The sequence below is a fragment of the Epinephelus lanceolatus genome, chromosome 14 (assembly GCF_041903045.1).
Source record: "Epinephelus lanceolatus isolate andai-2023 chromosome 14, ASM4190304v1, whole genome shotgun sequence".
Lineage (NCBI taxonomy): Eukaryota > Metazoa > Chordata > Actinopteri > Perciformes > Serranidae > Epinephelus > Epinephelus lanceolatus.
Genome location: NC_135747.1, coordinates 10,259,032 through 10,282,492, shown reverse-complemented (window position 1 = coordinate 10,282,492; position 23,461 = coordinate 10,259,032). Strand labels below are relative to the sequence as shown.

Here is a 23,461-nt window from a genome sequence, read left to right as displayed (position 1 = left end):
GAGCAGAAAAACTTGACCTTTTCTGTCAATATAGCACGCTCTGGGGAAATTATTGCTTCACTTGACTTCATTTACCCTCAACACTGATTATACATCCACTTAAAAGGTGGCAAATGTTCTCTTTGATAACGTCACAACTACACTTTCAGCACAAAATTCTGACCTTGTAGCAGCATTGCAGCACCAGTTTAATCTGCACAGGCAATGACCTGTAACAGGCTTTTCCCATTCAACTCTCGATGGACTCACAATAATCTTTTAACCTATTTGGTCACCATCAGGACAGAACAACAATAACAACAATACAACAATACTCATAAGGACAGGGATGGCCAAACTACACCCTGCAGGCCAACAGCGGCCCACTGCCCATTTTTAAATGGCCTGCAGCAAAAACATAAAAATAAAAAAATCAGAATATGGCTTGAGAATATTTCCAGTAAACTGAACTGCATGTAATGTGCACAACTTAGTTAAAACAGAATGTCGCTGTCATCTTCACAAACTACTGCTAGCAAGCCCTGCCTTTGTACTTCCTAATTTAAACACTAGATATCACTACTTCATTTAATTATTGATTACTAGTTGATAAAAACATTTACCTCAGTTAACATGGCAGTGGACCTGCAAAACGGATGATAGAGAAATACTTTTTGTAATATGAGGTCACACCAACACAGTAAACCCCAATCCACCTGTGACACACATTTTTAATGTAGTCTACACAAATTCTCTGGATTGTCAAATGACTTAAAAACTTTATGTTCACTAGACACAAAAACTCATCCCTTGTGTGCTTGACATGTTTTTTATGTAACGTCATCAATTTTTGAGTTACTTTGACTGTTGGTTTTTTTCCTCTGTTTATAATGCCCTTTCGTCTAATTAGTTTAAGCCCAATAGACAACACTATCATTGTGCACTTAACATATTGTGGTGCGTTGGGCTAAATGGGTGGAGTTTCCCAGCATGCCATGGGACAATATGTTTAAGGCCATTAGCCAAAGAAAACTGTCTTTAAATGTGTTCTAAGTCACTTAAATTACCCATTACACAGTGATTAGTGTTTATGTGTTTCACACTGGTTCTAATGGGTTATAATGAAATAAATAAAAAATAATAAAAAAAAAAAGTAATGTTTAACTGACATAAAATTCCTGTCAGAAGTTTTGAGTGCATGCTGTTTTTTTAAAAAAAAAATGTTTCTAAAAATTAAATTGAGTGAGCAATTGGGTTTTACAGTGAATAAACTACAGTAATGTCAAAACAGTTTTGCATAATGATTTTGCATATGGAAAGTGTAACTTGTTGAAAACTATGCATGTACTATTTTTACTGTGGACTCTTTGTCTTTTTCTGAATGTGACATACATCAAAAAAGTTTGGCCACCTGGCTAGAGAGCTCTATCTGTGCTTATAGAAGTAGAGCTACAATGCATAACATTTGTTCTATCTCACACAGGCGTTGTCCTCTATAGGGTCTACAAGCATATGGGAGCAAAGTCAGGTGATTGCCCCCAGGTGCAGGAAGTTTGGGGGGTGGGAGGGGCATAATATATGTTAGGAATAAATACACATGCATCTATGATCAGGTGGCACGGTGGTGTGGTGGTTAGCATTGTCGCCTCACAACAAGACATCACATCACCACATCACACCCAGTTGTGATATTGGATGTCAGAGCCTCAAGAAAGTTTTACCTTTTCAATATATAGAGGCCAGGGCAGCTGTTTGTACTCACCAAAATCATTAAGCGCAGCCTGTGTAACTTAGAATTGAATTCTGTCAACACAGTCCCTCAAAGACCCTTACTCTACTCCAGTCCACAGGGGCCCAGGTTCAGGTGGCAGGAGACATGCTGCCCAACTCCACAGAGCGTGCAGTGACAATCTCTGGAACCCCAGAAGCCATCATCCAATGTGTCAAACAGATCTGTGTGGTCATGCTGGAGGTAGAGTATATCCAGATGCAGCAAAACAGCTGTAATTCAAGTGCTCATTTTAAGTCCAGTTATGTGTTCTCACAGAAGAAGTCAGTATTGAACAGTTGTATTGTAATACTGGCAAGAAATGAAACCATGTCTTTGAATGTGCTTGGATTCACTGCTTGTGGTGAGACATTTTTTTAGGAATCAATTTTTGAATGGGCCTCAGTGATTTAAATTTGCAGGAGGAATGATAAGATGAAATACAAGTAAGGCTTTGTCTGGGTCAGACGTTGTTGTCCATAAATGTCAACTCAGCAAGCAATCTGCCTGCCTGATTGAGGCCCTGAGAGGGCAGGTCGTGCCAACCTTTGTCCATTTTTTTGTACATCTGGATAGGCTTTGAAAATTCTGGAATTATTTGTGATGCAACTACTTAAATACAGAGAGAAATTATCTCATTAGAGTTTAAAGGTAGCAGTTTATAATTACCACTTAAGCATTTTTGCTTTTGACTATCCAGGAGAACTGTCAGGAAACCCCAAGCCTGTTTTTGTAACATGAAGAACACAGTTACTGTTTCTTGATGTTTTATTTAAAGCACACACCTAAGTGGATACTCCTCCCTCAACAGCGCAGCAGCTACAGAGGAAATCTGATTAAGCCCTCTCCACTGTCTTGAACAGCCTTGTTGCTGTGGCACAGCACGAATCAATAACTCTGTGTCATTATAGTAAGTTTGCAAACTGGAACTCCCCTGCCTTCTCGCTGAATTCACCTCCCTGCTGACTTAGAGACAAAATCTGCCGCATTTGTGAGTTAGAATTGAGTTGTGGTGATGCATTTAATCTGTGATGATCAGGCATGACATGTGCTGGGTCTTTGTATTCGTCTAATCTCTGAATAGAGACCATTCATACCTCTGAGCCCCATGGCTCCTTTTTGTTTTCATGAACAACATTTCAACATCCAAAAGCTGTCAGCAAATTAAAACATTTCTCACAGGAAGAACACAAAGTTACCAAGACAAAGTGTTGTTTATGATTTTTCTTCTGTTACTCTGATGCAGCCTGATGCAATATACATATGAAGCACCTTGAGAAATGTGATGAGTGAATACATGAGAAACACCAAGTAAATGAATGAATGTTGTGCTGTATTTTTGCCATAAGGATTATTGTTTTTACAATCAATTCTCAACTAAACATACCACATTCTCTCTTTTTTTGGTAACTAGTATTTTATTTAAATATATATAAAAACAATATCACTTTTTGGTCAACAAATGACTCATATATATTGAATAAGTAACTTATACAAATACAAATTAATACATATATAAATTAGGGATGTCCCAATCCGATCTCAGAGATCGGGATCGGGGCTGATCAAGGAATTTTTTAACTGATCAGGATTGGCTATATTAAGTTATACAGTGGAAATGATCCTTTGTTTCACGTCAGCTGTCACACAGGTGTTTTTACTCGCAAAGCTTTCATGCAAAGACACACTTTGCTCAGCCATCTCCCACTCAGCTCTCCTTTTCTCCTCCACTCTGCTGTGCTTGTGTGTGTTTGTAAGGGCAGCAGCTGAGCCATGCCCGCAGCAAAACACAATACGCCATAACCGACAAAAATGCAATGTGAGACTGTTTTTATTTATGTTTTTTTTACCAAAATTATGAACTCTCATTATATCTCAGCTCACTGTGAAAGTATCTTGCATTTATGGACCATTGTGTTTCACCACTGGCAAAGTGGTTCAGAACCAAAGACAACCACACTCACCATGCTACTGCAAAGTGCAACAAAAGCTGCGAGAGCAAAAAGCCAAGAAGACTCAAAATCTTTCTAGATTTGAGTCTGGATTTCCAGGCTACTTGATTGGGGCATCCTTAATATGAATAAATTTATTTAAAAAAGAAAAATGCACACAAATCAAATGCATATTCCTACATTAATATAAACGATAAGCTTTGGAGCCCCGAAGTCCCAAAAGGTTAGATTTCTAGATTTTTATTATTCTGTGCACACCAGTTATTATCTTGTGGGAGCAAGTTAATTATCTTATACTTTCCTAAGAAAGTATCTTGTTTCTACAAGTTCATTAACTTGTTCCCACAAGATAATTAATTTGTGCACAAAAAATGTCACCTTTCAGGACTTAAGGAGCTCTCTAGTAATCCAAAATAATTTACAAGCAAATAATGTTCAGAAACAAAGAAATTGTGTATGGGAGTATTATGTACACAGTGGGGGCGGCATGGTGGTGTGGTGGTTAGCACTGTCGCCTCACAGCAAGAGGGTTGCCGGTTCGATCCTGGGCGTGGGAGCCCTTCTGTGCGGAGTTTGCATGTTCTCCCCGTCCCCACAGTCCAAAGACATGCAGATTGGGGACTAGGTTAATTGATAACTCTAAATTGTCCGTAGGTGTGAATGTGAGTGTGAATGGCTGTTTGTCTCTATGTGTCAGCCCTGCCATAGTCTGGCGACCTGTCTAGGGTGTACCCTGCCTCTCGCCCGATGTCAGCTGGGATAGGCTCCAGCCCCCCCACGACCCTCAAGAGGATGAAGCAGTTAGATGAATGAATGAATGAATGTACACAGTGTGTGCTAACATCAAGATCTATCCACATTAATATCCAATGTATTCCAAGTGATCAATCCCATTCTCATATCTGTTTGTTAAATATGAATCTACTGCCAGTAGACATTTAGCTTAGCTTAGCATAAAAACTAGAAACAGGGGGAAACAGCTAGCCTGGCTCTGTCCAAAGGTAAAAAAAAATATCTGTTACTTTGTAAACATTAGAGGCGCTGGTAGGTGGAATGTTATGTTAAAATAAGCTAAGCTAAATTAAGCTAAGCTAACATGGCCTATTTGGCAAACAGATGTAAGCATGAGGGAATAAGCACATTTCCCAGAATGTTGAATGAGCATTTGTCGTTTTCAAGTAGAACATGCTGACACTCTTCTCTTTTCCCTTTCTCTTAGTCTCCACCAAAAGGTGCCACCATCCCTTATCGCCCAAAGCCCGCCTCCACCCCGGTCATTTTTTCTGGGGGCCAGGTAAGAGCTGAGCTAGCTCTAGCTTGTTTGTGCCTACAGCCAACCTGACACTTTTACTGCAGCATCAGCCCCTGCCTGTTCCTGCAAGCCTTTCTACTTTCTGTGTGCACATGTACATGCCACTGCAACGCTTTTACAAATGAGGCTGTCCTCTTTAGAAAAATGACAGCGTTGGTTGTTTGTTAAACCGCTAAAATGCCCTGTGTTTACATTTTCCTGACAAACGACCGCTTTTAGTCATGCTAATCTGCCCACACACTCTCAGTAGCAAAAGCAGAAGTAGTGTGACATTATTAAACAGCTAGAAACCTAGGGAGGTAGGCCAGGCTTGGTTTGATGTATGTAACAAATGTGACTTTGGTACTAGAGTATGCAGTGCATGTGCTGTCTCCTATCAACAGTCAGAGTGCAGTGAGGGAGGTAGGGAGCTATAAGTCGCACCACAATGTTTGATTCAGCAACAATGACATTAGTGTCAGCAAAATGCACAGCAAACACTAATGTCTGTCCAGCTAATATAGATAATTTAGTTGCAGATCTGGGCTAAAAGCCGTTGAATGCATTTGAAAATGTGGCAAACAAAAGAGGTAAATTTGCGAAACACTTCACATAACCACTTGTAATGACTCCAATTTGGTTGCTTTTCTTTTTGTCGGGAAATTATACCCAGTGGACATTAAATGGAACGTAAGACACAATGGAAGTCTTCAGCAGACAACATAATACACAAGCCTGCTTTGGAAAATTTTGAAGAGTGAACACACACACAGGTTTACACAGAAATACACAGAGATACACCTTTGCAATATAACACAGACCCCTGAATAAATACTACTGTTATGAAGCTTAGAATGTTCCGTTCGGTGTGTTCATACAACATTATGGTTATTTCCAAAGCTGCAGTTTTTAATGGTGTCATGTTGGATTGCATCTTTTTCTTTGAAGGATTGAATGCATGAATAAAAAATTACACAGGACAACTGAAGGTGTAGAATTATGAAGCAGCATTTACAATAACTGTTCTTCAGATGACTGGTGGCCACTATGTGTATATTATGAAATATTTGCACTTGTTCTCAGATAATGAAGTGTCCTCAGTGAACATACTAATCCTGTTTTTGCATTCAGTGCACTACACTGTATAGGACATGATCTTGGCTGACACTCAGAAGTGGTTCATTTTGCATTCATTTATCATAGAAACACACTGATTTCTAAGACTTGCATGTACAAAGTCTCATTGCATTTCACACTTGAATGTGGTAATGATGAATATGATTAACAAGATCAAGATCATCCCCTACTGTTTTTTTAAATCATAAGATATATTTGCAATAGAAATATTATTATGATTGTTTGAGATAAAAGTGTAAAGACAGTTTATTTGATCTGTTTTATGTGCGACCCTTCTTATTGTAAATGAGATGCTAAAATTTTCAATCTGTCATGTTTGTCTTTACAGGCCTATACAATTCAGGGACAGTACGCCATACCACACCCAGATGTGAGTAACTAACTTAATCAAGAATTCAGCTTACAAAAATAGCAGCAGCAATTTTATTATATGGACACAAAAGAAAAAAATGGCTGTGCTTGCAAAAAATTTTTTCTGTTGTTGTTTTTTCTAGATCATATCTCGAAAATAGGCAATAATCATCCTGATATCAAAAAACAAAAAATGAAAAGTTGTTTCTTCATATTACTTTATGTTGACCACAAGTGTGAATCTCCGGGGCTGAAAAATGAAGCCAATACGTAAGTGCCAAAAACTGCAGTTCCTTGAGTGGCCACATGAGGCTGGCTCCAAAACCGAGTCAGTCCCCATAGAGCCCCATGTTAAAATGCCCAACTTTACAGCAATAATAAACATGTTTACAGCCTGGTATAAAAAAGTTTGTTCTGTAACTAACTTCCCTTTTTATACAACCGTACAGAAGGGACATTTTTGTGCAACTCACCCATTTAAATTTTATAAAGGCCTAAAGTTATGCATAATTAAGGGCAGGCGCAGTTCTCATCCAAACATTGTCAGTTATGGCTCCACAAAACAAGATGGCAATGGCCAAAATGCCAAACTCAAGGCTTTAAAATGGCAGTCCACAAGCCAATTCGTGCCTACATCCATTATTTTGATACAGTCTATGGTGTATCAGAGATCAGGGGTGCCATGCCAGCATGCACAGATAATGTCTTAACTTAAGCAACTGATTTAAGATAAACAAAACTACACCTTTTTGCATTGACTTACTGTTCAGTTATGACAGTGATCTTGAAGGCTGAAATCAGGTGTGATCAAATGGAGCAGGTAAACATTTTTTGGTTCTCAATAATTAGTCCCTGATCTCAAGAAAAAAGGTCATGTTTTCAAGATAAATTATCTAATTATCTCGAGAAATCTGCCTTTTGTTTTCTCAATTATTGGCATAACTAAATGAGAAAATATGGTTTGATATCTTGAGAAAACAAAATAATTAACTTGTGATCTTGAGATAATGGAATTAAAAAAATAATTGTAATTATGGCCGTTCTCGGCTTTCATACCTGGACACAGCAGCTCTTTAAAGTTATTTAGACACAAGTCATAAATCGTGTCCTTCAATTCTCTGTCCTTTTGGTTAGAGGGTGGACTGCAGCTCAGCCCTTGAAAGAACTCTTCACAGATGTGGTTGATAAAAAAAATGGTGACTATTGGTGATAACGATAAAGGCAAAGACAGTAATGGCAGTTTTGATGTAGACACCCCTTTAATTCCAGTGGACCATCTAGTCTCCATTAATAATCTGCCTTCATCTGTCCTTGTCATAAGAGCATCTCATGAGCTACCCTGTGTCAGATCCACTAATTCAAAGTTGGGCAATGATTGATGCCGCTGGAGGTGGTGGTTGACGGTACAATCGCTCAAGTGCAGGCTTGACACCCTCTTCCACCCTCATTAAAACTCCTCTTAAAAGGAGAAGAAGGCTTGAAAGCATCCGTCTTCCCCCGTTCCCCATGGAAATGATCCACAGCAGGGGATGGACATCCTGTGACCATGTCAGGGGGGGTAGAGTGGCTGCTCTGACAGGCATGTAAAACCAAAGGTTCTCAGTTCTGAGTCACAAGTGCCAGTTAGAAGGACACATGATAACTGAGGGGGCAAATGGGAATTCGGTGATTCCCTGCATTTGGTTAATGTGCTCATGAGTGGAGTTGTTTGTCTCTCAATCTTGTAAATTAAAAAAAAAAAAAAACACATTGATGTATGTGAAATTTACAAGGAATTTGCTAAAAAAAAAAAAAAAGAAGAAGAATCAAATTACATAGCAATTCATAACCCCATGGCAGACAATCTCTCTATCACTGTACCTCTTTTTCTTACTTTTTCGTCCTCCACCACCCTGTGTCATGGCCTCCTTCTCCTCACCGTTTCTTCACTCTAGTTTTTGTTGGTTTCATTTCTTGGTGTGACCTGTGTAACAGTAACCTCTTAGTTCTACTTTCCCTCCTAACCCTTCAGCAGTTGACCAAGCTCCACCAGTTGGCTATGCAGCAAACCCCCTTTACCCCTCTCGGACAGACCACCCCTGCTTTCCCTGGTACGTACCCACAAGGCCCTTTTAGATATTTCCTTCTCTTTGCATCCAGAGAAACATTTTTCTCTTTCCCTACCTTCCACCTTATCTCTCTTTTGGCACAGCATGACTTGACCCCTGTGGTTTCTCTCCTTCTTTGATTTTTTCATATATATTTTTCTCTTGGCTCTGTCTCATATTGTGCCAGTGAAATGCAAAAAAGAAAAGAAAAGAAAAGAAAGGAAAATCGCTTCACTTTAAACAATGTATTCGGCATTGCATTATCACTTGGCAACAGGATTTATCCTTCCTCTAACACATTTTAGGTTGTGTTCCTTTCTATTAAAGATGAATACCTCCAGTGAAAAAGGTTGTCCACATTATATTGCAATAACAAACAAATTCTGCCCCCACATCTGAACTGAACTGTTTCAAAGGGACCTTGGTACATATAAATGTAATATTCTTCCTGAAATATGTCCTGCATGTCTTACTGCAAAAGATGAACTGAACATCTCAGAAATATGTATATTTTTTCACCACTTTGATCTAAAAGTCTGTGGCAATTACCATTATACATGGAATTATTTATTGAATCAACAGCAGTTGTTTAAAAATGTTCCCTCATTCAAATGTGTTTTAGCTGATTTTCTGATATCTCATTAAATCATGCACACAATTTAATAAGGAAATATTGTGTTAAAAACAAAAGCCCCCCAAAAAAGGAAAAAAAAAACAAAAACTACAGCTAAAAGGTTCCATTGAGATGAGTTTACATACTTAAATGAAAAGTTGATCTAACAGCCGGTAGGCCTAGCTTAGCCAAACGATTACAGCTATCCTGAATAGTTGTAAAATCTGCCTACCAACACCTTTAAATGAGCTGTGTGCAACATTCAGAACATTGATACAGCAGCAAACAACTATTTGCAATGTAAATGTGTGTCCACATAGCGTTTTTACTCAGCAGAAAAGCGGTGGCAGGGTGCTGGGGAGTGCTTTATCCCAGTGCTTTTTTAAATAATGTGCAAAATGTGGGTATATTTCTATGGCAACAATATCTTGACATTAATGTTTGCTAGGTAGCTAGTGTAACACTACATTAACAGAGGGTTGACTACACAGGTAAAAACAGGCTTACAATACATATGGTGATAAAAGCACAACACTCACCTGCAACATTCAGTGTCCGGCTGATATGCTCCCACAAATGGGATTTTCTGTCTTTGTTGTGATAGCGCCAGACTGACATGTATTATACAGTAGATACAAGAGTGGCAGTGATGTCACCGGTGCCTTTCTGGAAAGTTTAGAGATTTTCAACTGGACATGCTCGGAGCAGCCATACAAAATAAAAAACAAAAAAACAAAACTGGAGCACTCTGTAAAAAAGTCTCTGGGTACAGCTAGGGTTGCCATGAGTTCTGGTTTTCCCAGATTGTTCTCTTTTTTGAGCAACTGCCCCAGAAAATGTGAAAATGTACTTTAAATTTTCAGAGTTCCAAATAAAACCGGATTCTACTACTGCTATTCTGCTTTTTCCTCTTTATGTTTAGACATCCAATCCCATGTCCGTAAACAGGTAACAATGAGTAGCACACAGCAACGATTGGCCATAAGTTTAGACATCTTTTTCATTGGTAGCAGTAATACGAAAGTTTACCTTATCACCTAGCAACTGCTCAGTTAGGCTACTCTCGTGCTGCTATTAGGATGATTAAGCTCGGAAATGATTTGACAAAAACAGTCCGTAGGTTTCTGTACGTTTTTCGACTTTATGATCAGTGATCAATTATTTTCCAGCCACTGATGTGTGTGTCTGTGTGACTGGATGGAGATCATGGGCTCCTGTTTTTGTAATGGACATGGTATAAACCCAGCATACTCACATTACTTGAACATTTATAACTTGTCTTATTACTTCAGTAAATGGTCAGGTGTAGTTAGTGAAGCTTAGATCCATAAATGTTCAAAGAGGAGAGCAATAGCTGTATCTGACTGCTGAGTGTTATGAGCTCGACTGCACATCAGGACTAATAGAGGTAAGGGAGGCAATGGGGATTCCTACAACTGTTAACATGATATATTTGCAAATATGGTTTATCGCCCTATATTGTGCGTCAGATGTCCCGGTTTTTCACAAATCAAATGTGTGAACCCTAGCTGCGCCACTTTTTACCTGGTGGCTGCATGCTGCTGCATATGCTCTCTCCTCATTGGAAACAACTGAAAAAGATGCAAAAGCGTTCGTGGAAAAATGGTGTCCTGTGCAGAGAATGAAGTCTCGCTACCTTTGTGTGTGTTCTACTAATCTGAGCTTTTCTGTTCTTTAGTGTGGCAGACGGTCTGGCCACGCCACTCTGCAGCGTGCTCATACGACAGATACTGCTGATTGCGGTGTCCAGACCGCGTGTTGTTTGAAAGCAAAACACCCAGACTCTGCAACCCCCCACCCCTAAGTTATCACTATTAGCTCTGTCAGCACTATTGCCATAGCAGTGTTCATGCGATTAGCTTTGCTTGCCCTGTTAGCACTGTTAGCTGCTAGCTGCTGAGTAGCCACCTACATGTTCAGAGCCGTGTGCAAGCAATTCTTGCTCAGTCTCTATATGCGCTCTGATTGTTGCATACAGCTCCTTGTAAGCGAAGAGCTAGCTGAGAAAATCGACACTGACCCTTTTATTTGTATGCTAAATGTGAAGTTGGGGCCAAGAGACTGTTCTTACCTCTGCTTTGTACTGGTAGGCAGATTTTGTTGCCTTTGAACAGAGCCAGGCTAGCTGTTTCCACTAGCTGTGCTAAGGTAAGCTAACCATTTGCTGGATGTAGCCTTATATTTAACATACAGAGAGTGGTATCAGTCTTCTCATCTGAAGAAGCAAATAAGCATATTTTTCAAAAATGTCAAAGTAGTCCTTTAAAAGTTTAAAATGACTTTTTAAAGTCAAATCTCCTTTCTTATCCCATTACTCCCCAATTCAGGTTTGGATGCCAGTCCACCAGCCAGCACCCATGAACTCACCATTCCTAATGATGTGAGTAATGCTTTCTGTAGACAGCTGACTAAGAGTTATGTTTAAAAATTCTGTACTTTTCAAATTATGTGAGACTGTGGTTTATGTCATAGTGCAGTACCTACAATTTGTCACAGAGCACACTTGATCCAATTAACTTAAAGTTTAGGAGAGTAGATGGTAGCTTTGATCGTTAATTAACTGATAAGGAAAATATTTACAAATGGTAGCATGCACTGTTCTTTCAAAGGTATTGATATTATAGGATCAAATGACTGACATCATTACCAACAATACTCCTGCAAACTTCAGTTCTTACTGTTTGCACAGCAGAATACCCCCATTCAGCTGGTATATTGACCATGCTATCATTAATCAAACTTAACTTCCTGAATGATGGGATTTAAATGAAATCCAGACCATTTTATAACCCATTAAACTTCCTTTTAACGTCAAATGTATAAGGCATTAAGTATAAATGTATTAAGACAACACGGAGGATTCCTTGCTCCATGTTCTAAGACTTCTGCCCTTTTCCCCAGCTAATAGGCTGCATCATTGGACGCCAGGGAACCAAAATAAATGAGATTCGACAGATGTCTGGAGCGCAGATCAAAATTGCAAACGCCATGGAGGGCTCATCAGAGCGCCAGATCACCATAACAGGGACTCCAGCTAACATCAGCCTGGCCCAGTATCTCATCAATGCCAGGTAACCTTTTAACTTTAACTGCTGGGCTCCAGCACAATCTAAAGGATAAAAGCAACACCTGAATGTCCATTTATATAGTGAAGATCCAAGAACACTGCTATCGGTGACTGTGCTGTTTGAAAAGAAGAAGAAAGCGTGGTAGTTTAGTTTGACATTCATGACACTGATACTTTGATGAGTTGCCAGAAAAAGCACAATATCTGTCAGGTTTTGACAAGTGACAGATAGGTCCATGAAGACTGTGACTATTCATGTTATATTCTTGGGTTTTCCTTTCTACTTTGGTTCCTTATTTCCACCCAGGTGTAGACATTATTATGCATTAAGTTTCAGTCAGTACACTCTTTGCAAGTAAGTGGCTCGTGGGAGCAATGCCAACTACTGAGACAAGTAAGCTGTGCCTTTGAACAAGACCTGCAGATTAGTAAATTGGATGTTCAATAAATGAATCATCAGATGCTTAATGCTAACATTGGTCTGGAAAGTTCATGGACAAAACCTTCATCATAAATCTGTAAAACAACACAAACAAGACAAATATATCAGATGAAACGAAGATGATGGTGTATTTGCAAATAAGCCAATCGTTTTGTTTAATTTAAAGCAACTAACTAAATATTTTGAACCCCAGGACTAAGATAAATAGGGTCTGGATAGGTAAGATACTGCTTATACCAGTAAAATACTGAGGAATATATTTTTCATTTGAATTTTCTTGCCATGCCCTACCACCCCTGTCTCTTTTTCCCTCCTCTATCCACTGAACCCACTAATTCATTATCAACACAGAAAATAAATGTGTTATCCACAACTCTGGAAAAAAAAACAGAACCTCACTGATGTCCGCAGGCTACCCACACCTCAAAGTCAAATGTTATCAGTGTCAGAGCAGGAGAACCCACATACTCAACACACAGGACTTTATGTCTTTGACTTTTAAGGGGATTTCGGACAACGGTCCGCTGAGAAACTAATGGCTATTGCTTTCCCACAATTCCAATGGCAGGTTCAGGGACGTGGCTGCCATGTGGAATGACCCCTCATCCATGACTACATCCTGAAGTCACACCAAATCTGCCTCTGTTTGCAGAAGCTAACATCAAAACCACAACTGCTTCACAATTAACCTCTACGTGTTATCCCATGGAACTTTCCTTAGACTCCCTTGGTTTTACATAACACTTTAACATTAGCCTGTGAGTGACCTATAGTAAAAGTCAGACTAACAACACAGGGATTTGTTTTAAATGGATGTAGCCAGTGTATCATTAAGAATAGTTTGACATTGTGGGATATTCAGTTAAGATTATTAATATGATTGCATTGAATTAGATAAGAATATCTACACCACTCTCATCTCTGTCACTTGAATATGAAGCTAGGAGATAATTAGCTTAGCTTAGCTTAGCTTAGCATAGCAAAGGTTGGAAACAGCTAGCCTAACTCTTCCCAATTCATAGCAGCACATCTAAAGTTAACTGATTCACACTGAAGGCAAGGCTTCAGGCTTCATTGCTCCCCTCAGAGATGTAGTTTGACACACAGCCCCATGTAAAAAGTCTTCCAAGCTATACAGCCTCATAGGCCTTTTTGTTCTTACTATCTAATACTATCCACTGGGGAATTTCCTAAACTGGCGCTCCTATTGGTGGACGATAAAATAGCTTGTATATGAACAGTAATGGTTGCAGGTTTAAACATGTGATCAACATTGTTAAACCATTACAGCTGCGCCAAAACTGCATGATTAGGTTAAGGCAACAAAACTCCTTGGTTAGGCTTAGAAAAAAAGACCACAGTTGAGCTTAAAATTAGTACATCTATCACTGACAAAACGTAAAGTCCATATCGCACATGACACACGTCACATACTAAGACAGTCTGTGTAACATTGTTAAAATACATCCATATTGATTTTTGGTTTCACACAGGACATGAACAGCAGTTCCTGAATAAAAGTCCTGTGTTTGTTTGACCCATTTACTTCCCTTCTGTCCCACGTCTTTTTTTCTATGAAATAAACAAACTCTGATTTGTAAGTAAGTTTTATTGGTGTTGGTGAGTCTGCTAACTTAAGGCGGAGCCAGGTTAGGTGTTTCCCCCTGTTTCCACTCTTTATGCTATGCTATGCTATGCTATGCTAAGCTAAGCTTAGCTAACCATCTCCTCACTTTAATGAGCAAACTTGAGAGCGGTACTGATCTTCTCATTTTACTACAAGAAATAGAGTGTATTTCCCAAATGTCACACTATTCCTGCAAGTATTTATTTAGCATGCCTCATTCCAGGAACAATATATATTGTGTTTCTTTTTGTCATTACTATATTAGATACATTTACCTATTAATTCCTATTGTGTCTGGAAAGAGTAAAATGAATAAAAAATGTAAAATGAACAAAAAAAGCAAAGAAAAAAAAAAAGGACTAAACACATGACTGCCAATTGAGCAATGCTGTTAGAGAGAAGAGTGATGTGATGCCTCTGTCAGGGAATACAGCAATTTCTACACTAGACATTTTTCATTACACTACCATTCTTTTCTGTCCACTGCATGGCTTCATGAGTGGGTTAGTATTGCATGGTTATGTTACCATATTTTTTTTTAGAAGTTAAGATGTTTTATGTCAAAGGGTACAATGAAAATATGGTATCTAATCTGTGTGAAAAGACAAACAAACAAACTGGTGCCAACAAGAACTAGAGCACAAAGCCAGCCATTGCAGCATAACTTTCACTTTCAAGCGAAAGTTCCTCTTTCACAGCTGTATTTTTATTTTTTCTCTGTCTGCCTCCCCACCCTCCCCTCCCCCTGCTCCTCCTCCTCTCCCGCCTCCCCTGAACTGTTCTAGGCTGACGTCTGAAGTCACTGGAATGGGCACACTCTAATTTCTACCCATCTTCCCTCAGTGCATCACATGACCTTTGAGCAAATGGCATTGCACCTAGTATATTTATTATTTCTCTGTATTTGACTGTCCTGATATTTACGTGACTTCAACCTTTATGATTTCTAGTGTTTACCGTAAACGTGTATTTGCACTGTTACTAGGATTCCTCACACCTATCCTGTTGTTTCTGTTTCTGAAAGGTCGCTTTACTTTTTTATCACTCTAGTACCTTTCATGGCATCTCATGCACTGCACCATTTTGTTTTTACCTCATGTTGTAGCACATCACTGTACTTTTCTGTTTTGCACTGCAGGCACCTGAAAGTAAATGCAAAGTAAACCTAAAGACTGGTATGACAATTTAAACCAAGGTTGTCCCTCTTCCACCCCACAATCTAATATGCTGACACATTTTTATTCCATATTTTAACAACCTGTGTCAGTGCATTAGGCTACTCACACAAAAGCTCAATAAACAACTCTAAACCAGGTATTTTATTCCTGTTTATTTTATACTGTGCGTTACTGTGTGCCTGTAGACATATGCCTGCTTGTCTTAGTGTTGTGTGTACACTATAGATTGATCTGCATGACACATGAAACCTACTGCATTTCCAAGTTATTTCAAAATCATACAGGTAGAAAGGGAGACTGAACGGTGAAGGGGAACGGAACAAGCTGTGAACGTCTATTTATGATCTGGATGTGTCACTCTGACTCCAATCTGAAATGACCTCATGGGCGCAGGCCAATAAACATCCACTGTAATGCACAAATATCCGTCTTTCTGAGTTTCATGTGAGACCTGACGAGAAGGTTGGGTGGAAAAAAATGAAAATAAGCCAAGTAAATGACTGCAGTGAAGAGCGAAATCCAAATGCATGCTACAAATAAAACCCACTTTATTCGCCCATGCTCAACCAACATAATATAATCATGTTATCCATGCTGCCATCATAACAGCTATGTATAAGAGGCATGGGCCATATAAAGAGCTGAGAATCATCTAGTATATATTTGCACTTAATTTAAGGTTTCAGTATTTGCCATAAGGGCTGTTTTTCACATCTGTTTGCAAGCCTGTGTTTCTGGTTAGCATTTATGACTCATTGGAAACATATGTTACATATGTATCTGCAATGAGCTAGCTGGTATTGCAGGTTATGTCAGCTCATCAAGCTACATACGTACAAGGCTTACATATACATTTATGTATGACTCTCTGCGGTTGACGTGCAGTGCAGAATCTCCTTGGTTACACCATGTTTTAGCTACTAATAAATGCACACACACACACACACACACACACACACACACACACACACACACACACACACCCAACCTGCATCCCTGCTCAAACTGAAGCTGAATGTATTTCAAAATGTTTTTAACTGCTATCAATAACATGTCATATTCGATCAAAACACCTTTGACGGTGTCTTTTTGGCATTTAAATAAGTAAAATAAATATGATGCATAATGATGAATACAGTAGAGATGCTTATTTATCAAAAAGTTTTCAGTTTTTTAAGGTTGGGCAGTTTACTCTGAAAACGATGTTTGTTATAGATGATCTATTTAAAATTGTAATCTGCAAATTTTAAGACAAGATACATACAATGTTATGTAATCTGATTGTTTTCTATTATGTTAGAGTTCAAATATAAACAAAGACTTTCCTTTGTGTTTTCAAACATTTCAATAGATGGCCTCATCAGTATTTGCAGCTCTCATTTCACCCTGTATTTGATGCCATTCCTAGGGCATTAAATACAAAAGCTTGGTCAGTTGCCATCAGCAGCTGAATTTGATGCACAAGGCACCCTTTAGTATCTCTATGAGATGCACTGTGCTTTCAGCTGACCATAATGTCAACCCTTCCATCGCAACAACGTAATATAGAGAGCAAAAATGTCTAAGTAGGGCGGCAGGGGTTGTGGTGGTGAATGGGTCTAACAAACATGGACTTTAATCCAGGAGACCACTGTTAGTGTCTGGTGTAAAAACAAAAGTCCACTTTGTTTTAATGTAGCCTTACATAACTTAGGTAGACACATGAGATAATTAAGTCACTCATGTGATGTATTTCCGACACGTTACATACTTATTTTAACCCAGAACATGATTTTTTTCAAGACCTAATCTAGTAGTTTTGTCCCCTGAAACTAACTGTGACTGTTTGACAATGTTACCCACGTGTTTCATGTTTTACGCAGAGGAAAGCCTTTGTGTCGGTATGAGATGCAGAGGGGGTTTGATACAGCATTGGTATTTCACAACCTGCGAATAACAACAGGTTGTTGTGTCTCATGTGAATGTTTATTTTTTTCAACTACATTACACATTTAACATAATGACATAATGTCACATGACGTACACCACAAAACACAGTCATTGACTTATTTAAGTCACGTAACAAACGTACTTATTTAACTCAAACCCATGATCTTATTTTCTAAACCTAACAAAGTAGTTTCAGGCCTACACCTTAAGTAGTTTTGGTAGGTTTATTTTAAAAAGACACTACATGTAACAAGCTGATATTGACATGCCGTCCCTGAGCATCCAAAACTGATGCTAGAGGGGTACCTAGAGCACCATAGTTTAAATCTTTGGGCCACTGACCAAGCTGCCATATTTGATGAGTTGGAAGTGAGAGCGTGTTGATTACTTCAAAAATATAGGCTATATGATTTTTAAAAAGATGATATTTATACTAATCACTTAACAGTCAAACATGACACTCCAATAAGTAATATAATGTTAATCTGATGGCTGTGTCTCACTGATTGCAGGTAGCTACCATTTTTAATCTTAATACAACTAAATCCCAAAGCCTGGATATGCATAACTTACAGTAATAACTATAGAGATGATGTTTGGGGAATATTATTTGCGTCATTGCAATTTAGGCTCAGGTACTTGGCTTTTGGTTTGAATTGATTATACATCAGTTACAAGTCAGTAATACACTGTTGTTGTTGAAACAAGGCTGCTTTACATTGATACATTTACATTTCACATGTATACATCGCTTCACATTTACATTACGAATGTAAATCTGTACATAAGCGCTCATCTGGCTGCATTCAGATGTGTTTCAGATGAATAAACTAAGGAATCGCTGATTGAGGGCTACCAGGTTTTTATTATTGTGTCATATAAAAACATTTCATTTTCTGCAGAATCTGATCATTAAAGTTGTTTAAAATCTTCTGTAAAGTGCACATTAATAGTTGTGTTTGTAGGTTTAAGGTGTCTGCTGGTTGTGTGCAGGCAGGCCACCATAGAAGTCCTGCAGTCAGTCATACTGTACAGTATGGCTGATTTGCAAACATCTCAGTTGCCTTTTAGATTGTCATATCTTTCACAATCATGGCATCGCTCATGTGCTCATCACTCTACAAAGCTGTGTACGTCAAACACCTCTTGTTGTGTTGTTTTTGTCATTTACTGATGCATTAACACTTCTTTTGTTACTGTGCTAGAACAGCAAAAAATTAAAGTCTAGCACTATATGATGCTGTTCCAGCAAATGTGTCTGATCATGTTTAAGTTTGATCATTTGCTTCTTGAAGGTCTGTAATAGATTTATAATTATTTATTGAGGTTGATTCTGAAATGTTTTGTAAAAAGAAGAGAATAAAGTTTGTGTTTTTTCCCTTCACTTGGATCATTGTCATTTTTTTCAAGTTCTTGTGAATTGGGTTGTTTCTTCATTATTACAAAATCATAAAAATCTTGTTATATTTAATTGGGCATTGTGGCAGCCCAGTTGCTTTGTAAGTCTGTTTTGAAAAGCACTGATATGAGATATTGGTGCAGTTACATTGCCAGCTGTGGTTATGCCACCAAAACCATGTGCTTTTTAAGGAAGACATTGGAGGCATTTCCAGCAATGTGGCCACTCAAACCATGTGTTTCTTTTAGCAACACATCTGCAATATTTTAAGTTGCAATTGTGCCATCAAATGCAGGTGTTATCTAGCAAGACATCTGTGGCAATTCCAGTGGTAACTGTGCCACCAAAAGCGGGTGTTTTTAGCGAGACACCTGCAGCATTTCCCATCATGACTGTGTCACCAAAATGGCTTAATTTAAACCCAAACATGTTTTTTTCCTAATGCGATGAAAGTGTTTTTTGTGCCCAAATATAACCACATGTTAACCATAGCCTTGTTGAAATGTAAAGTTTCAACATATTCTACATACTAACTTACATATAAAATGTATCTGGGATTTGCAGTAAAACATTAATTCTGGGGATTGGGTTGTTACCCGAGGACCCTCCAATGACAAGTTACAGACTAAACTATTTTCAGCTTAAGTTTCGGCTTCACTAAGCTTAAAAAAACATCTATCAATACACATGGTGAAATCTTTTTCTTTTTTGTGGTGCAACATCACAACCGTATGGGCACTCACATGCATACACACTGAAATTGCAATATGGAGGAAAGGGAGAACTTGTGAGCAAACGCTTTCTCCTCAAAATACTTTTTTGTCAAACAGTGTAAGTCCCCCTGTATTCAAGTGTGTGTTATTTTGACTCCACTGTGATGTTTGACCTTCACTGTGCAGAATGATGAATGTGCAGAGTTTGACACGTGGAGGCTGTTTTTACTTTCATCTGCTGCAGGTGCAAAGTTCCCCTGTGCTCACATTAAATCTCAGTTCAAAACGTACACATATAAGACGATTTAAGCCAATCCTGGTCCAATATACACTGTGCACGGATCTCCAGCGCACATACAGTGAGAGTGGATTTTCATTGAGGGAGAAGATGAGAGGTAATTGCACAGGTTTGTAGAAAGTCTATAACAGATAATAATCTTTCAAAGCAAGGTACTTTTACTGTGTTCTAACATATCTGGAGGGGGTCTTTAAATATCTGTAACAAGAAAGCATCAGGGGTGTAACAGAGTATATGGAGGAATAAGAAATGCAGAGTCTGTTTAGGGCAGAAGGATGATTGGCTCTGATGGCTAATGTAGAGACATCAGGACAAGTGAAATCTTTTACAGAACATCTCAGTTTTAGAGGTACTCTGGGAGCTGAGTTTGTTATGTTGTTGTCATGAATAGACCGGATAAAAGTGCATTTCAGTATTCAGTTCTGGGTGTTATAAAAGCATCTACAGACATGTAAAATCGGATCATAATGAAAAAGGAAGGTTTTAATCCCTCTCCTACCTCTTAGTAGGAGAGGGATCAAAACCTCTTTAAAGTAGCATTCAAATCTACACCTGCAGTATCTAATGCAATGATATGTTATTCATTCTGATTCCCACTGCTTTTCTCTTACCCCCGCCACGGGGAGAGAAGTCACATTCAGACACAGAGCAGTGCCCTTATGTCTTGCTCAAGAACACATCAGCAGGGTGGCATCACATGGGCAGTGTAGACCTGAGTCAGTTTAAAGGAAGCTTATCCCCGCCTAATGAATATCACCTCGCCCCCAATGAGTGGATCTTGAGTACTGGGTGTAAATGATTCCAAATAAGACCAAGATACCCTGCATGAGGTCAGTTAATTAATACTTATGCACAACTTAATGACCATAAAGTGGAGCAAACAGCTGCAGTAGATCTTTGAAATGCAAGTTGCCGACAAGCAAAATGGCAATTTAGAAGGTCTTACTGACTTTTGGCTTCATTTCCCTTAAATAATCTGTGATTGACTAGTGCACACAAAGGCTGTGGTTTCCCACAGTGCCAAATGTTCACAGCCACTCTGACAATGAAAGTTACATACAAACTAATGGGAAATGTAGTATTTTTTTTATGATTGTCAAGCTAAAGGTTTTGGGTTTGTACTCTTTCAATGCACCTTTTCGTCCACTGTGTTTTGACCAGAAGCTTGTCTGGATCTGTTTTTGTTTAAGACTGTCAGAATCTAGAACAACAGATAGCAATGTCTCGGGGGGTGGACACAATATCAGGAACACCTTGCAATATGATGCAATCAGCTGCAATATCCCTGCAAAGAATTCTAAACTCATGAAGTTAATAACGTTCAGTTTTTTCTTGACACTGTCAGTGAGGTGTTGATTCAACTATATGTAAATTTGTGAGGTATGTTTTTATGGCATTCAAGCACATGCTGATCTTGCCTGCCACTCTCAGCCCAGATTGTAAGCAACTATATGCCACAGTTAAGTGTTAATTAAAGAAAATGATCTAAAACACCATCATGAGTTCCAATTTTCTCCGCTTTCTCCATGAGCTCCTTGAGAGACAGTTAACAATAGAATAATTTGTGCCTTCTGAACTGTTAATTCTCAAAGTTTACCACAGTCTGAATGCAAAATGGAAGCATGATTTAAAAAAAAGGGTCTTGTGTCTCCCACTGTAAGTGTTAGTTTTGTCTAAAAGAGGCACTGCTGTTAATTGGACGAAGCTATGTTGTGGCCTGACATTCAGCCAGAGTGTGTGCACGAGAGATCGAGCCACAGGGGACGCTTTTGTCCACTGGCATGTTCCAAATTAACATTGTCGCTCTTCGCTCTTTGGGGGCGACAAGAGGTCACCTTGTGTACAGCTCGACCATCAGCACCTCACAGAATCTTCCATAGCTGTTACATGCCCCGTTTCAAACAGCTCTTGATTCTGCTCCCAAAGTCCCTAATTGCATTTAGTAACACATTCACCACGTCTAAATAGGGAGAGATAATCCCCATGCTAACAATTGACAACCTTGCCAAGAAAAGAGGAAGCTCCAAATGAAGCTCATTGGGATTTTTCAACATTCAATAACTTAATCCTGACTCCTCTGCTGTTTTCCTGTCAAGGAAGAAGTGGTTGCTTGCACTGATGTGAACTGCCCTTTAAAGGCCCAGACCCAGCAGAAAGACTTCAGAGGAGTAGAGGTGATGAAAGCCCCCTGCTGCGTTGCCTCGTGTTGCTGTGTCACCAAATAAACTGCACATGAACAACTGCAAAGACTACAGTTGATGGTCAACCATCATGTATGTTCTGCACCTGCATGAGAGAAAATAACTCTCCACAGCAGCAGACGGCAGTAGTCTGTAGTCAAGCCAGTTAGCACATTAACAACACAATGTTGAAAGAACAGAGCACATGTACCATGCACTAGTGAACAATACCACAAACCATTAGGAAACGTCTCTCCTAAATAGCTCAATGGCTACAGAAAAATAATCTCACCTTATGTGACAAGTTTGTTTTGGTCTCACTCCCTCTTGACTTAAACTCTTCTTTTTCTCACTTTTGTTTCCCTTCTTGTGCACCGAGCTGAACGGCCAATCAGAGTGATTTCATTCACAAACAGGTTCCACTATTATGGACGCTGACTGGCGGGGAAAAAAAGCCGCTAAAATTAAGCCAACTAGTCCATACCAGTTGAGTACAGCATACCATACCATGACTTAGTCATACCAAAAATTTGAAAAAAACAACAACATCTGGCCACAGGGGGAGCCACAGCGATCGGTCACATTCTAGCCATTTTTAAGCATTTTTCTGTTGTTATAGTGCCACCCAGTTGCCAATTAGAATTACATTTCTTTAGTAAAAATCCATGTGGCGGTTAGGCCTAGATAAGAAATTAGCTCTCTAGCGCCCCCATTTTGTTTGATCAGGTCAATAATGGAGGGGTCCCCTCAGATTATGTGTGGTCATATGCCTACAAAGTTGCGTGGTGATCAGTGAAACCCTTGAGATGTTATACACCTTTATGTGATGAGCCACGCCCTCCGCAATATTCATTGCCTTATAGAAGCTCAGTTTTAGTACGTTTTCCAATTTTTGCCAAGAGGGAACTTTAGATATTGGTCCCTAGATTATGTTCACCAAGTTTCATGTAGATCGGTCAAACTTCCTAGGAAGAGATCGATTTTAACTGTTTTTCAAAAAATTGAAAATGGCGGAAAATCTATACAACCAGAAGTTATGGGTTCTTGAGGCAAATTCCTCATGTTCCTCATGAGGAGAGGCATCTCCCCATGCAAAGTTTCAATTGGTTGTTATAGCGCCCCCCTTTGGCCAATTGATGTAATATTGCTTCATTCACATCCTCCCATGACCCTCTACCACTGTACCAAATTTCACATGGATTGACCAAGTCAGTGAGGAGAAAAATGTGGAACAGACCTACAGACAGAGTTTTCGTCATTATATAGTAAGATAAGATAGGGGCCAACGAGGGGCAATGGTGTTGGGGAAGCCACTTTGACGAGGGCGGCAGACACTCATCAATGGGCCAACTTTCACCAATGGCCAAGGAATACCCTTGAGCCATTAGAGTCCCAAAAGTTGCTTTTTTTTTTGTTTGTTTTGTTTTGT

The 23,461-nt window shown here is 39.1% G+C and overlaps 1 protein-coding gene across 5 annotated transcripts in view; it reads left to right on the top strand.

Annotated features, from left to right (window-relative positions):
* pcbp3 (poly(rC) binding protein 3) overlaps window positions 1-15,771 on the top strand; it is a 92,005-nt gene extending 76,234 nt beyond the window's left edge. The window contains exons 11-17 of one of the 5 annotated variants that reach the window (XR_013493265.1): window positions 1,823-1,951; window positions 4,919-4,993; window positions 6,456-6,497; window positions 8,490-8,568; window positions 11,527-11,579; window positions 12,108-12,270; window positions 13,277-14,691. Coding sequence is in view for 4 of the 5 variants with exons in the window: in XM_033617235.2 (XP_033473126.1) it covers window positions 1,823-1,951; window positions 4,919-4,993; window positions 6,456-6,497; window positions 8,490-8,568; window positions 11,527-11,579; window positions 12,101-12,270; window positions 13,277-13,331 (603 nt within the window). In the remaining variant the exon portion in view is untranslated. The other 4 variants (XM_033617232.2, XM_033617233.2, XM_033617235.2 and 1 more) reach the window with 4 other exon arrangements.
* Window positions 15,772-23,461: the final 7,690 nt, after the last annotated feature.